This window comes from Neophocaena asiaeorientalis, unplaced genomic scaffold, assembly GCF_003031525.2.
Source record: "Neophocaena asiaeorientalis asiaeorientalis breed wild unplaced genomic scaffold, Neophocaena_asiaeorientalis_V1.1 scaffold130, whole genome shotgun sequence".
Lineage (NCBI taxonomy): Eukaryota > Metazoa > Chordata > Mammalia > Artiodactyla > Phocoenidae > Neophocaena > Neophocaena asiaeorientalis.
The window spans coordinates 8,515,442-8,532,828 of record NW_020173397.1 but is presented as its reverse complement, the minus strand read 5'-3'; the positions used below and the strand labels follow the sequence as shown (position 1 = coordinate 8,532,828).

Genomic DNA, 17,387 nt, shown 5'->3' with positions numbered 1-17,387 from the left:
AGACCTATGACGTGCAAAAGTACATTAGAACAGGGAGGTGAAGGAAAATACCAATTTGCTCACATAGTAGCTAATTATACTCTGTGAAAAGCCAGGGCTCCAGCAAGCCAAAACCAAGGATTTAAGAAGTCTGGAGCCAAGTATCTGGGAACAAAACGAGTAAGGACAGAGACAAAAACCAAACACAGCCACCCAGCTGTAGTCCTCGAATGGCCTGACACGTACAAGCCTCCCTGTACAGATAAATGCCCTCACTTTCCAGTCTGGGAGCTGCCCACTCACCCCTGCAAGTCTGTATCTTTTTTATAAGAACTTGTATTCACACTTTATCCTCTAATGTCTACCACCTTTAGAAAATTAATATGAAAATATAAAGCCTTGCTCACTTTATTTTTACAAACCTCAATTTTTATTAATATAGCAAAATCACAATGCCCACAGTACAGGTAGAAGTAAAAATGATAAATGAATTATGTTTCCAAATTTCTAAACATTTTCCCACCTGCCAAACCTATTTTTTTCAAGGTCTAGATTAGAATGTTTGTATGTAGTAAGCCCCTCAGGCATCTTAATATATCTCAATAATATTTCATTGTCTTTCAATAGCATTTAAGCTCTTGGAAAAACGATATGTGCAAGAAACGGAGCTTTACTGATTTGAGTTCCAGTTCTTAGTAAACAACGAAACAAAATGTGGTATCCTAAAATAGGAAAAGGACATTAGGTAAAAACTAGGAAAAGCTAAATGAATCTATGGACTTGAGCTAATAATAATGTATCAATAATGGTTCATTAATTGTAACAAGTTACCATACCAATGTAAGAAGTTAATAATAGGGGAAACTGAATGTGGGGTATCTGGGAACTCTCTGTACCATCTCCACAATTTTTCTGTAAATCTACAACTATTCTAAAATAAAAAAGGTCACCTTAAAAAAAAAAAACAAGGATATTACACATTAAAAAAAACAAAGAAACAACAAGTAAAACAACAACAAAAAGCTCCACAAAACCTGAACATTCAGATATAGAATTCTTTGGCTAGTTTTCTCAATGTGTACAGTGACATGGAGCATTCATATCTTTACAAAGGTTTATTTTGTCCTGAAATCTTTAGGAACATTCGTAATCTCATGATTTATTGGCACATTTCTTGTTAGAGAAGTCTAATGAAGAGCAGCAGTCCCCAGTGGGCATTGCTGAACTACCGGTGATAAGGTGAAGAAGCATTAAGTAAATCCTTTCTATATGAAACCGCACTGAAGGGCTACGGTGAATGGATATTGGCATGTACTAATCTTTTCTTATGGAGATAAAACCCACTCCCATCCAGGACGAATTGGTGGATTTAATTAAAAATAAACAGTAAAACTGAGGAGCAACCTGACAGGCCTGAATAAGCACCTTCCCAAGAATGATTTCAATTCAAGGGAGGTTTAACTTGCTTGAAATTCTGCACAATTGTTTCTTGAAATTTCTACATGCTAACCATTAGCAGCTAATGTAACCCTTAATGTTGTACCATTGTCAGAGAAGTAACTTCCCCTGCAGAAGTGGAACCACCTAGAGTAACTGATGATCAGCCTGAACTGAACAGCCCTCTGAAACCAGCCTCAGCACTGTATATTATTATGAGTATCAGTGACACAGGCAGTGGTAGGTGTCAGGGCTCGCCCTTAGCTATGGCTCAGAATGCTGTCATGGAATTCCAGCAGCAACCTCTTAAGGGGTCCGCATGCCCCACATGCACCCTGCTCTGAGAATGGGCACTCACTGGTGACAAAGGGTGTCAAAGGTGACAAAGCCCTGGGACCCTGTGTGTACCACTTTAGGGGGCACCCCCACTCCACGCCCTCTGTGACCAAGGCAACTAGACCAGGAAAAAACACGGACCCATGCTGGGCCAACCACATCCCCTCTCCCTTGGAATCATAAACAAGGGACTCTAGTCCATCTCTACTAAAACTAGGCACATGGAAACTCAGAGCTGTAGAAGAGCCATTCTCCTCCATATGCACCAAAGGGAGAAGAGCAGCAGGGACCTGCAGAAATAAGCAACTCGAGGGACCACATGTCACCAGAAAGTAAGCCAACCCCACACTTCGTGCCTTGAGCTCACGGGGCCCAGCTGTACTCAGCGCCTGGGTCCCAGAAGATAACCTGTAGCCTCCTAATAAAGTCCCCATTTTTACTATAAAAGTCCGACTGGTTTTCTCATATGTAACCAAGTGATTTTTTTTTTTAATTTATTTTTGGCTGCGTCGGGTCTTTGTTTCTCTAGTTGCAGTGAGAGGGGGCTACTCTTTGTGGCGGTGCACCGGCTTCTCATTGCGGTGGCTTCTCTTGCCACGAAGCACGGACTCTAGGTGCGCGGGCTTCAGTAGTTGTGGCACGTGGGTTCAGCAGTTGTGGCTCACGGGCTCCAGGGCGCAGGCTCAGTAGCTGTGGCGCACGGGCTTAGTTGCTCCGCAGCATGTGGGATCCTCCTGGACCAGGGCTCGAATCCACGTCCCCTGCATTGGCAGGCGGACTCTTAACCACTGTGCCACCAGGGAAGCCCACCAAGTGATTTCTAAGTCAAAAATACCGCGACAGTCTCCAGCACACCGAAGGGAGAAATAAGCGTTTCAGATCTGGCCCTGTTACTAAAACATCATGACCTCAGGCTAACTGCAGACTCTCTTATTTAATAACAAAGGGAAACTAAAGGACAGATAAAACTGTGATCCAAATGCAAAAACGCCTCACGTCCATTCTTGCCCTTCTAAGCCACCAGAGCTACAAGCAGGAAATCTGTTCTCCACGTTGCTTACACGTTTGACTTGTCGACTCTGCATGATGCTATTTTCCCAGCCTGGAATGCATCCACTCCTGATTATCATTATACTCATATGTGTAACAGTACTGTACAACCAGATACCATTTTTTATGCTTTCCTATTAATTCATATCCCTTCTTTGTCCAACTCTTCTCTATACATCTTTTCCAGCTGTGATCCAAATGTTCCCGACTCTTTCTTTATGGATACTCCTTAGAGACCTCAAATCAACATTTCTGAAACTGAACTCCTCGTCTTTCCACCCTCTCACTTCTCTTCCAACCTACCCCCTCCAGTATGATTTAATTTCAGCAAAGGCACCTCCGACGGCCCCATTAACTGGCCCAAGGCAAAATCCAGACCTCACCTTTGACTGGCCCCATTCTCACTCTCCCCTGAGATCCCATCCTTATTCAGTCCTGTCTCATCTACCCCTTAAAACTGACCACTAGTCTCCTTCTCCACTCTCACTGCCCTGGCTCAGGCTACAGCTGCCTTTTGCCTGGATCACTCACCTCCTAACTAGCCTTTCAGCCTTGAGTCTGAGCTCTGCCCTCACCCCAATTCATTCCCCACAATGTAACCTGATGGATCTTCCCAGAATCTAAATCTTACTGTGTCGCTCACACAGACACTCCATCGCTTAAACTCTTCAGCTGCTCCACACTCTCCCAGGACAAACCTCAAACATCTTCATGTGGCCAATGATCTACAAGAACTCTCCAGCCTCACTTCCTTTCTCTCATTCCTGTACCGAGATCCAACCGTTCTGAGCTCTTTAAAAGGGCCACGTTCCTCCGTCCCTGTTGTCTGAAATGCCCTCCACCCCTGCTTCCCCATCTGCATCTGACCACCCCTTCCTGACCTTTCGGCTCTCAGCTTCAACTCTTCCTTCCGGAAGTGGTTTCCTATACCCCAAGACTAAGCATGTGGCCTCCTAGCTCCTATAGCACCCATACTTCCCCACTGTGGCTGCTGCTATCAGGCTACGGCATAACATTTTCCTTCTGTCTATGTTCCCCACTAGAAGATCAGCTTCAAGGTGTTGTGTCCCTTGTTCACCGGAGTATCCCCACCACCTATCTCAGTACCTGGCATAGAGTAGGGCTCAATAATTAGTGGTTGAAAAAAATAAATAATTCCGTTGCTACATTCAGTGCCGATGTTTTACCTCTGCATATGAGTGACCCCCCCACTCCCACGGCTTTTGGCAGATAAACCAGGAACAAGAGAAAGCCAAAAGGAAGAGAGCTACACTGTTCTCAGGAATATAACCCTATCCCCTACCAAATCACATACACAGAGGAAGCAAAGCAGTATGAAGCAATGATATGGTCCTAAGTTTTCTAAAGTTTTAAGATTTCAGTGCAGAAATGCCTTGGGTTTATTCACAATTGAGGAAGCTGAGGTCCAGGATTTATCAAATAAAACAAAACTATTAGGTGATGGAGTTGTTTCCCTCTACAAACTTTGCACGTTAGTGTCCAAAGGGTTGCAAAGTAAGATTTCATTTTGGGGGGTGGGGGGAAGAATGCGAAAAAGCAGTGAAAAAACAAATGCATGGAGAGTATTAATCACAGTAAACCATCTATCAGTTCAATGTAAAAAGGTTCAGTGTTTCAAAGACATACATTTTCTTTTTCCCCCTTAAGTACCTACCTTAAAAAACTACACTACAGAATACAAAGATACAGAACCTTCATGACAAGCTCAGACTTGTACTAAAGTTAGCTGGGATTTTAGATCTTAATTTCTTTTAAACAAAAATAGACAATGAAAAATTTTCCATGCAGAAAAACAAAATAACACCATATTCTATCCCATGTCATTTCAAATTACACCGTGCATTAAAACCATAAAGTATCAAGTTTTCTTCAGTGGGTGTGTACTTCTTGTATAATGAGGAACCAATTAGTTTATTTTAAAAATACTATGCTATGGATATTATGCTATAAAGGAAAATGATTTATAGGGTATTATAAATATTAAACACATTACAAAATGATATGTGCAGTATTACTTCCACTGGTTTAAAAATGCACTGGAAAATAGAGAAAATACTAACACTGGTGCATTAGATGAAGTGATGGAGTGATTTGCTAAGGTCTTATGGTCCATGAGAGGCAGGGCTGGAACATATTTTACAGGACAAGCTTTTCCACCCCAGCTTAAACCAAAGGGTGTAAAACGCTAAACTTTCAGTAGGTCAGAACTACCAGTGCTACTGGTGAGTGCAGCCCACTGGAAAAGAAATGAGGGGAAGGGTGAAGTCTTTTATTGAATGTAGCTAAAAATGTCAATAAAAATAAGTTAGAGCTAATTTACAGTTTGGTTTAAAAAGAAAAAAATGAAATGCTCCTTCAACTGGCTCTACTAGATACCATTCACTTAAACTAAAATTTACTGTGCTCACAAGGGACTGTAATGGGCCCAGATAGGTGCTCATTCACATGGACTTTAAAATTTTAAAGGGAGAAAGAGGTATGCCCAATGTGAGGCAGAGAGGACATGTGCCTAATATCCCGGAGGAAGACAGATAAATCCTTAATCCCTCTTCCTATAGGAAAAGCGCTCTACAGGGAGGGCTCCCTGCACACCACCTCACCCCGCCCCCCCATACCATGGGCAAAGACAACGGCTTGTCTAGCTGGTATATCTGGAAAAACATGAAATCTGGAGCCAGAAGACCTGAGACTATCACAGACCTATCTCTTATAACCTATATGACCTCAAGCAAACCACTCTGCATGCTGCCACCCAGAGTGTATTTGCTGCAGGGGCCACCACACTCAAAACTTCCAATGAAGCTTACAGGAAAGGATGGCAGGAAGTGTTCCTTTTCAGAAAAATTATGTGCAGAGTCTATAACTCAAAAATGCAGCAGCTTCAGTTTTTAAGCTCTGCAAATGTGCTCTACAAGACACATATCACAAGGTAAACTAACTACGAAGCACTAGAGCAAAACTTACCACAGTTGTTGCCCTAACTTCATTAATTCAGTATAAGAATGACTTTGCTACCCATATTCTAGTAAGTTTTTGCCAGAGTAAATGTCTGTCTGACTGTAAAAATGGAATGCTAGTCAGAATTTAGCACTTGCCTGGTATTTCAAATAAAACTTCACACAGTCATCATTATTATAATCAAAAACATCAAATAGAGACTAAGAAAAATGCAGAACTATTTTAATACATAAAAATAAGGTGCTAGATTTCACTAATAAACTGTATGGGAAAGAAATAAAATAGAAGGTGAAAAGTAAGGAAGAAATTAATTATGGAAATTATGGACATTCACCACAGTATTATTAATTCAGAGCCAAGAAAGTTCACAGTAAAGATGATACTGGAAAGTTCAATTATGCTGTGCTTGAAATATTAAGAATAAAATTAGAAAATTTGATTAAAATTAGGTTCTCTTACTTCAAGGGGGAGGGGAAAACAGTTGGGCTAGACTAGAGTTAAAACGTAACCCACCAAGTGAAAACACACAGCTTATTTAGGGATAGGAAAGTTACAGTCAAACTGGTAAAGGTGAAAATTTTTTTTCCAAAGTAATTTGAAGAGTTCCTGCTGGTTTCTCTCTTCTACCTTGCTCGCAATACATTAACATCTTTTTAAAAATTACTATTATCATAACAATGACTAGAAACCTAAGAATGTCGTTTCATTTCCTGCAACTTGAAACCCAGGGGAAAAAATTTTTTTAAGTGAAAAAAAGTCCTATTAATCCCCACATCAACTTGAGGGTGTATACCCTTCTAGTTCAATGAAATACGATCTTCTCTCTAGTCAATAAAGAATGCCACAAATAGAGGAAGGAGGCATTCACAGAAATGGGATCCTAGCACAAACGTCGATGCTCATTACACGCTTATAAAATCCTCACCCTGAAAGAAAAAAAGAAAAACCTAAACCCTCACAAATAGGCTATTTCAATTTAATTTTATTATGAAAACAACAGGAAATGGCAGCAGGGTATTCGATAAGCTCAATTAGCAGGAGGATCAAATGAAGTGATGACATACCATCATGACCTCAGGGGTTAAAGATGCAATTTTCCATCTGGCGAAATCTAGATTTCCAACTCGAATGCTGACACCACCTGCTGTATGTTATTGGCGATATCTTGAGCAGTCCCTAGGCATTTTGCTTACAACAGGTAGAGCCTCAAGTTTTTTCCTTATTTCACTCTGCAATATAATTGCTTCCCCATGAACAGAAATCAAAAATAAATTCTATATAATGGTTCACTCAAAACAGGCATTAAACGCCATCCTAAAGCATTCATTTACCGATCACACTAATAGTAAAAATATCATGATCATTTTTCTTCTAAGTCACAAATGATGTTGTGCCATCTTTTTCTCTAGCACCTAAGAATTATTCCAATCAAAGGCTCTCTTTGTATGTTCTCCATTAACAGTCTCTTGCTACTAAAATGGATATTTTGGGCACGTCTGGTAAGAATCAGGTCTATAGAACACCCTTTACAAAATGAAAATTCACTGCATTTTTAAACTTGATATGCTTCCTTGAGTGAGGCAATGGCAAACAATTAAAAAATTTTTTACATACCAAGTTCAAGGAGGCTATTTGTAAATGTTCAGACCCTTAGATACATTTTATTAGGCCCTGAAGACTTTCGTTCTTCTACTCTGAATAAAGGATTCTGTAAGCCAGTGATTAACCAAAGAGGGCACAGCTCTCGTTGTGATTACATTTGATTAGGTTTGTATCCTGTGATGTTTACACATATGCCTGCACACACACTCACATTCACACCCCACTGTAATTAAACCACAGACACAGGTTCAGATAGACCAGTCTTGAGATTTCACTGAGGACAGTCAATAGCGCAACAGTGAAGAGTCCCAACTGTCAGTTTTAACACATATTTTCCAGGCGGTACCAATTTTTTTCTAGGAAAATTAACCTTTTTGTCATCTGCACCTCCTCCCTAAGCAACTTCACCAAGTTCCTTGTGCTGATACAGGACTTCTCAAATGTTTGGTACCTGTACGGGTTTGTCCCTGATTAAAACTTATCCTCCAGGTTATTTCATGTGCTTCCTCCCAGGTAAGTAGGTGTTCCGGAAATGGGAGCATGTAAAATTCGTAACTGAAAACTTACTTGGCTTTCTGAATCCACACACAGTAGTCTGAGATGTAGAGATCGTTTAGAATGTAAGCTGGGTCATTTTCCTGAAAAATTTTGTGAATGTCCAGTAGGCACTTTAAAACTGCACTTTTACCTGAAGGAAATTGAAAAAAAATCAAATCATCCTCAAGGAAAAACATCTGTTTTTTTTTAACTGAGAAATTCACACACTGAGGGGTAATATATTTATGGCAGCTCAGAGTTTTAATCACTTTTTGAATATTTTTCATATTCTTTTATTGCAAGAAATCGTATCAGTACTATTAAGTCCAAACCTCTTTATTTTTTTCCTTAAGAATTATGAAAAAATCTTTATATTCTATTGTTATAGCTGATTAATTGTGGTTACCTTAAAAATAACATAAAACATGAGTAGGTACATTAAATGACAGGGAGAGAAGCTTCCTAAGTAAATGAGTATTTAAATGCATCATAACTTTAGACAATGTTCTTCTATTTCAAGCTTTCAAAATACCATGGAAAATTATATTTTAGTTTTCAAATGTCTCTATTTCTTACATCAACATTTTTTGTCAAGGAATTATCTAGTACAAACTTAAATTTTTTCACCTTGAAGAACTGAAGAAAACTCAGACTGAAAACTAAAATATCATAGCCCTACTTCAAAAACAAGCTGACAAAATCACTTGGAAAAAAAGCCATCAAATACTGAAGTCTTGTTCAACCTAATTACTTCCTCCTGGTTGTTAAATGAACCTAATTTTAATCCAAACCCAAGCCTACAAAAGGAATCGCACAACTCGACAATTCCCTAGGTGTTCCAAACTTCAAGACGGTCCCTGAAATTTATTAACCATCAGGCAAATTACTATATCTACAGTAGTACCACTTCCTTAGATCTGTGAAATACGGCATTTTCAGTTTCACTGTTTCATTCTTATCTTTATAGTCCTAAAACGTGAAAATGCTGTACATTGACTTCGTGAAGACACTGGATGTGCTTTCATCGACATTTCCCACTTGACTTTTAGATATGATAAAAGGACCGTGAGCTACCTAATGACCTCACAAGATGCCAAAGTCGCTGCCACTAAATTTTTAACACAATTAACACTAGAAAGTGAGCTTCATAAGAGCAGGGACTTGTTTTATTTAGTCATTAATCCCCAATACCTAGAACAGAACCTTGAAGCAGTACATTTTCAATTGAAGTATTTTAAGGATGAATGAATGACCCGGTAATCACCTGCTTAAAGCCTCACGATTTCTTCCATCCCCTAGCCTCACACACCAAGCCCTGACGACTTTTCTCTGGAAATGCCTCTTGTAGCTGCCCTTTCCCCACCACTCCCCGACCACCCATCCTCACTCGTGCGGAGATTATAAATTCTTCCACATCCCTCGGACTCTCTCCCGCTGAGCCCTCTGACATTGCATTTTGATGCACTGCTTTCATCAGGGCCCTCCCTGCGCTTGCTTTCAAGACTCTGTGGACTTGTCCGTGGCCCATTACTCAACTGCTTCCCCACACCTGGAAGGCCTTTTCCTCTCTGTTCCACCTGGAGGGATCCTAGCCTGCCTTCACAGTCCAGCTCAAGCCTTCATCCTGCAGGAAGCCCGGACTGACTTCCCTAATCGTCAGAGCTCTTACTAAACCCTGCAAAGGAGAGAAAGGGAAAGGAAACTCGGCTGATTCTCCTCATAACCTCCTTTGCTCACTTCACAGGAGAAACTGAGGCTCAAGGACCGTTAAGATACACTGCCATTGAGTGGAGGGCCCAGCATCCAAATTCTTAATTTACTGACTCCCGAAGCTACCCGCTATGCTACCCATGTGTTCTTGGGCCATTCGGTCTACATCACGTTTTTATTATTTGAGTTAAGCAGGTAGTAAGTTCAAAACAGGGGCCATGTTTTTTTCAAAAATTTTCACTATGTGGCTTCCTCATACGCAGAGGGGAGGAATGTCAATAAACGCTCCACTGCTCAACGGGTTAAAAGGAATACTTAGAAGCCCTAAAACTACACTTGGTTAAGTCAAGGTCTTTGTGTCTTATCAAAGTGGCCCAGGGCAACTACGTGTAACGAAGAGTGGGGATCCCCGCACGCCCCAGGCAGAGTCTGATGACAGGAGGAGAGAATACAATCAAAACTCACAAAACCGAGGAAACCAAGTTAGCCGTGTTATCCAAACAGAAAAAAATCAAGGGAGAGCTAACTAAACTGAGAATTTTTGGAACAGTTTAAATTGCAACAGAGAAAAAATGTCAGGGCAAGGGTATGCCAATTTCTTACTCTCTCTCTCTCTCTCTCTCTCTCTCTCTCTCTCTCTCTCTCTCGCTTGTTTGTGGGGAGGGGGACAGGGGGGTTTATGACAACTACTAACTTAAAGTTTTAAAAGTCAGCCATAGGTCTTTAGCCAAAAAATAAACCATTCACTTGAAGCTTGTATAAGCTCCTCTATAGCGTGACGCCCCTGGATACTGCCTCTCGAGGACATGCCTTACTAACAGAAGTGGGTTAACAGAAAATCCAGGACTTGGAGCTGGGCCTCACAGCAAGTAATTCAGTCAGTGAAGAAAAGGGGTAGGTATGCCAGCTTGGAGGGCGGTGTGAAAAGGAGCAGAGTGGGACTTAAAACAGGGTAGGTTTGGGGCACAACAGAAAAAGACCATTTAGGTGGAGCAGATGGTTCCAGGAGAAGAACAAAGGGAGTACACGGGCGAGCCTGGGAGAAGCCAGGCTGTGACAGAGAGCAGGAGATGAACGCAGTCAGGCAGGACTGTGGGGACAACACCTAAAGGCAGGTGTGCACGGCGGCGACAGAAGACCCTACACACCAGAGAGTTTTCTGAAAAGGAGTGTGGAATTAAGGTCACATATTTAATGAGAACCCATTGCAACCGTTACCTGATGAAATTAGAGGAGCTCTCTTCTATTGATACTTGCTAGATGGGATGCTGCCCGATTCATGAATCACTGAATAAAGCCAATTAAATCTTCAAATTAAAAAAAAATTCCTAGTTTCGTTTTGCAGACATGCCTAAAGTGAGGTTGTCCCTTGCTAAGGGCCACAGGCAAGTTGAAATCTTCCAGTTATCACAAAATAACAGCAATAATAATAATAGCAACACCCAAAGTAATCAAATTTAAAGTGAAGCTGCATTGTACTTACATGTTTTGATCCCTATTTTCTTAAAAAAAAAAAAGACAAATACACATGGAAAAAACTCTTAAACATAAACACCCCCAAATGATATTAATAGTATTCGTCTCTGTAGTCACTGAACAAATGTGTGAGGACCTGGTGTGTGCCAGGCATCGTTTCACACATGGGATTACAGTTATTCTTCTTTAAACTTTCCCCTATTTTCAAAATTCTGCACAATAAACATTTATCTATTTAACAAAAAGTCAGACATTCCTGACTACATAGCTAACCCTTGAAATACTGACAAAGAATGTTAAAATTTTTAAATTCCTATTTCAATTTTCTTTACCTTGTATTTTTGCACAACTGAGAAGCAATATTTAGATCAGGTGATTCTAGAAAATCACACGCGAGGCACTTTTGAAAGAGAAAGTTACGCGTTCTTCAAAAGCTTGTGTTTTCATTCTCAAACTGTTTTCAGTGTGCTACGTGACAAGTAAGGTAAAAGAAAAGTAGGCTCCCGGCAGCTGACACTCTACAACAAAAAGTACATTAAAACCATCCTGCCCCCAACATTGTGTACTGTTACCCCAAGGCCATACTTGACCTCGTGTGTTCCCACTAAATCACCATAGGTGACTACAGCATCAATAGATGATTACATTACAGCCAGGAAGCTCAGGAAGCATGCAGCTTTCTTTTTTTTTTTTAATAACATCTCTCTTGCACTGACTGCTCCTTCTCTCAGGTTGCCAACCACTTATCCAACAGCTATCAGCAAAGGAAAGAGCTGGCCCTCCTCCAGGCTGTCACACAGCCAGTGGTTAGAAGGGGACTCAGTGTACCTGCCTCCTGTGGGGCTGTATCCAGTCATGGGCTCGTCACACATCCCATGCGCCTGAAAAACTGCTCAGGCCTAAATCTGAGAGATTCATTTCTGCTCAAAGGCACTGCAGGAAAGTGACCGTTGTTTGCCAGCTCACTGCCTGGTCCAGAGCAGGAAAAAGCAGGTACCTTGCACAGTAACCATGGTAACTATTTTCACCACAGAGATGCAATAACAGGCCTGTCCAAAGAGTTAGGGATTCTCTATGCTCAACCTCGTCCTCATTGAAGCCAACCCTATCCATGGAGCAAAGACTTCTGACACCAAGGTCTCTCCAAGAGAGTCTAAAACCAGTGAAGGCAGTTTAAAACTAGTAACCTGGCATATAAATGACAAGTGCCATGAACGTTTTACCTCAGGGAAAATGACTGTCTAATGACAACAGAGAAACATAGTAACAACATTAAAAAAAAAAAAGGATGATAGTAACAAGCAGGTAGGCAGTAAACAGTATTTAACACAGTCTCTGGCTACGCATTCTCCAGCTTTTCTTTAAAGGGAACGTAAACTAAGAACAATGCGCTTTCCTGTTCTGGACAGATGCGGCATCTCAGGTTAATATATCTTAAACCAGAGACGAGATTGAGCTGTTCTAAATTAGAATCCACTGGCTATTTGAAATCTTCCTATTAGCCGATGAGGTTTGGCCATAATCGCTCACTGACAGACCAAGCTCATGGTTGAAGGCTCTTAAGAAATGGCTCCCATCTCTAGGAGATTAAAAGGATAGTGGATGTTTCCACTGGCTAAAAGCCAGCATAGAAAAAAGATAATAAAAACTGCTAACTCTATATAGCAAGAGCTGAATTTCTTTTCAACTCTTGGTACATTATAGCAATGATATGGCTGTGGTTTTCAGGGAAGCTATTTCTGTCCTTGAAAGTCTGAGCCATACAAGACAAGAAGCCAAAAAGAGTAAAGGAAAAAGAGTGGTTATTCAAAACACCTGGAGGAAAGCACTGCTTGGTCTTCATTTGTAAAATCATCTCAAAATGAAAGCCGACAGGGCTATCATGCTAAAATGCATAACTTAGCTGGGATTTTTGATGAGACCACATTATCAGGAGGGATAATTCATGAATTATTCTTAACATTAATTTTCAGAGATCAGCTGACCATAAAAAGAGATGACAGAAGAACTGTGTCAAATTAATCCAAGTTAAGAGAATCGAAGTGTGGTAATTTGCTTCAATATCGGGCCCTGTTAGGAAGTAGCATAAAGTCCAGTCCCTAACAATTAACACAAACATGCGTTAAATTTAACTTTATGAAAGCTTCTCAGTCTGTTTAGTATTTTTATCCTCAACTTCCTCAGATGCCATTTAAGCTCTTACATGTTGGGGCTGTAATAAGAAACAAATACTGGAAGCCATGATAGTTGTCATTTTGAGCACAAATTCACAGCCCTAAATAAATTTTTAGATTCTCTTTTGTTATTAAAATTACATATACTGTCTGTATAGCCACAAACAAAATCAACACAAAGCAAACATACACTCTGTAAGTGTTCCCTCTGCCTGCAATGCACAAACCTCAACCCAAACCTAACTTACCATCCAGTCTCAAAATGAGCATGTACTTCCTTAGGAACTGGCTTCCCACTCACCCAACCCCTACCCCGACCCAAGCCGGTTTGAGTTGTTCCATAACGCCTGCCACACTGTCCCTTACGGTAGTTAATAGCTACCCACTTCCGCTGCACCAAGTACTCTCCACACACTGCATCATTTAACCCTTCTAAAGTTGGTGACCTCTTGCTCATTTCATACATGAGGAAACTGAGACTCAATGTAATGAAAGAGTTGGCCAAGATCACAGCTGGGAAGCAACAGTCAGGATGAAAACAGGTACATCTGCCTCCCAGCCACTGCGTAATATATAGCGTCACTATTTATCACATTGTGTGGCAACCTCCTTGACAGGAAAGAACACGGCTTCTCATCTGTCTTCCCGGGTCTAGAACAATGTCTGGCAAACTGTAGGATCCTGTTCAGTAAAGGCTGGCTGTTAATGTAGCCTGGCTCACACAGAACCTAAGTTTAAAAGCACCTGGTCAAATTGCTCAGTTAACACGTACTAGCTGTAACACCTTTGTGATCTGTACACTTAAGCCATGATGTCATGACAGATGTGGGCTATACAATGGGTTTGCCTCCCCTTTTTATTTCTATTCCCTGACAAGAAAAGGATGTAGCTGTGCCAACTTTCTTCTATCACCACACCATCAGAAGTTCAAATAATGAATTTAACCCAAGGCTGCTTTTTGCCTTTTCTGCTCTAACAGTCCCTGCCAGATTTGCTGCTTTGAAAGGACAGCTTGGACATTCACTCTATCCTCCTCCTTAAGTCACCTGTCAAAGCAGTAGTTGTGTCAGTTTAGAAATACATGGCCGGATGTCATCAAAATTACATAATGGCAGCATGACTAATTTTTCTTCAGACAGTTAAGAGTGAGGCATCCAAGTTCAAGGTAGAACATTAAAAAAGAAAATCCCATCTGTACAGTAAGTATAAAAGTAGAAAGGTTAAGAAGTTGAACATACACGGAAAAAAGCTCTTGGAACAGTTGCAACGTAGACCTGAATTAAAAACAAAAAAATCCATAAGCACCTAAAACTTCTTAATTCTGTGGATAAAATTTTATTTCAACTATTCCACCTTATGAATACAGCATGTATCTCAATGCCTGGTAGCTCAATTTAAAATAAATTCTTTGCATTGCTCCTTTAATTAAGACTATTATACTTCATTTTCCCAGGAGCTATTACTTAATATGAAAAGTTCTGACTTTTTTTTTTTTGGAATTAGCTTACTTTCCAGTTGGGAAAACTAAGACTGTACATGCAGTCAGAGAGAAGAAACATATAGGAAGAAAGACAACTGGATTCCTTAAATGGCTCACAAAGGGGAAAAACAAACCCAGTCCGACCAGACTTACGAGTCCCTTTTGGTGATGGGAAATACTGACCAGGTCAAGGTAAAAGGAAAAAAACCAAAGCCTTTCGACACCCTCACTGTATCACAGTTGAGAATGTCTGTGATGCCTGAATGGTTTACATACTGGGAGAACTGAGTTACGCTTCTTTACATTTTAATCAGTGTACTGGAAACAGAATCTAGTAAAGATGATTACATATCTCTATCTACATGTAAGTTTAATTTATATTAAAAAGTTACATAAAAACTTTGATTATGAAATTAAGGTCTTAGAATTCTAGTCTCAAAATTCTAAAAGGCTAAGGAAAGATCATTAAAAAGCTACACATAAATAATCTTGTGCAGTTCTTAGCTCATTTATTTACAAAGTAAAAATAACAATGGTAACTCTTGCACTGTGGAACAGCTGTACAGCCCAGAGTCCGCTTGCCTTGGTGTCATTTCTTAGCTGTTTGGTACTTAATCTGAATCTGTTTCCAGGTCTATAGATGGAGAGGGGAAATTCTTCAGAATTGCTGTGGGAATTGAGCGAGACAAGGACATGTAAGCACTTTACAGATGACAAGGCAAGGAGGACATCAGGTCATATGGGATCAAGGGTCCCGGGACTCCCCTGACTAGCTCCTACCCTTCTACCTGCAAAGTACGTGCCCACGTACTCCTTCCTCCTCCACACCACTGCTGGCACCCCAGTCCAGACCCAGTACCTGTCCCCAGACTACTCGGCTTCAGGTAAGAATGGCAGTCTCCTCTGTTCTCCACACCTCGATTCTCACCCCCTGCAATGACTTGGTGCTTCTGCCAGATCAATGTGACTCCATGGGCCTGTCACAGACCCGAACGCCAGACTCTGCAGTGGTCCCTCACTGAATAAGACCTAGTCCCCTCAGAGGAATACAAATCCTGTATGGTATCAGTTATATGTGACATCTAAATAATACAACAAACAAAAGACACACACTCACAGACAGAGAGAACAAACTAGTGGTTACCAGTGGGGAGAGGGAAGGGGGAGGGGCAAGATAGGGGTAGGGGAGCAAGAAGTACAAACTATTAGGTATCAAATAAGCTACAAGGATATATTGTACAACACGGGGAATATGGCCAATTTTTTGTAATAACTGTAAATGGAACGTAACCTTTAAAAATTATAAAAAAAAAAAAATCAGAGCCAGTCTCCTTAGGAAGCACTGCAGGCTCTCCACCGTGCTCCCCAACACACCACTCCCGCCTCTTCCTTCAACTCCCCTCACAGCCCAGGCCTCCAGACAAAGCAGAATATGTGTCATTTCTTAACGTGTAACTCTTTTCTTTTCCTCTCCCTGATTTTCTTTACTTTCTGCTTTCTCAGGAAATACCTTCCTCCACTTTTCTAAATCCTACACATTCTTGAAGTAATAAGGGCCATGCACCTCACGCATCAGGCTGTTTGCTTCTGCCCTGTCTAGCCCCTCCCCTCCCCCGTATCAAAAGCACCCTTTGGAGTCCAAGTGAGGAGGCATGGTACTGGAATCCGGGGACTCCTCCCCTCTACCCGGATCAGGCTAAGCTCAGGAGGGTAGCAATACAAAAGCAAGTAGAAAGAGAGGTAAGGGATCTGGGTTTTGTTCTGTTCTGCTTTTTTAAGGTTCCTGGTCATAGTCACTTAAGAGAATGCAGGACCTCTACCTCCTTCCCCACCTCATCTTGGAGCCCACACCAGGGGGAGACTGGGTCTCAAGCTGCGACGGAAGGAGCAGAGACCCGGTACAAGGCCTCACTGCAGCTGGAAACGGGCAGGACCAAGAGGGTGTGAGAAATCAGGCTGGCACTTAGCTTGCTCTAGAGTCGAAATCATAAACTGATGGCCCACGTAGGCTGACCTGGGTGCCCAGACATGCCATGGCTCTTATAGTATCACATTAAATCTTCACATCATTGTTCACATTCGAACTTTTGAGCAATTTTATATTAAAGATCATGACTTTCCACTTCTTTTTAAGTCCCTAAAGGTGGCAACTCTACATATCCACATGGCAACAACAGGCTACCTATGGAGCATGTATGTCTCCAGCTCACACAGGCCTCAATGCTCCCATGTTTCTTCAACTCTGCCACCCTCATTCATTCGCCTGCTTGGCCAAGCAGGCATCTCTGTTTCTCCTAATGTTGAAGGACCTACTCTAACAGGAACGAACTAGTTCAGGTCTGTCTCGTCTTGTGGGGAGGACAGAAACAGCTGACAGGATCCCCTTCAATACTGGCTTCTACCTGGAACGGAAGGCAGCCAAAGACTTTGGCTCACTTGCAGAGGGTTCCCCTCCAATCCCGTACACAGCTGACCCTTGAACAACGAAGGGATTAATCCGCATGTAACTTATAGGCAGGCTCCGTATCTGGAGTTCCACCCCATCCACAGATTCAACCAACCACAGACACTGTAGCACTACAGTATTTCCTACGGAAAAAAATCCACCTAGGAGTGGACCTGCCCAT

At 41.3% G+C, this 17,387-nt stretch overlaps 1 protein-coding gene across 1 annotated transcript in view; it reads right to left on the bottom strand.

The window, feature by feature from the left end:
* Window positions 1-17,387, bottom strand: part of SHQ1 (SHQ1, H/ACA ribonucleoprotein assembly factor) — an 89,301-nt gene that overhangs the window by 28,209 nt on the left and 43,705 nt on the right. The window contains 1 exon segment of the mRNA XM_024746985.1: window positions 7,951-8,071. Within this exon segment, the coding sequence (XP_024602753.1) occupies window positions 7,951-8,071 (121 nt within the window).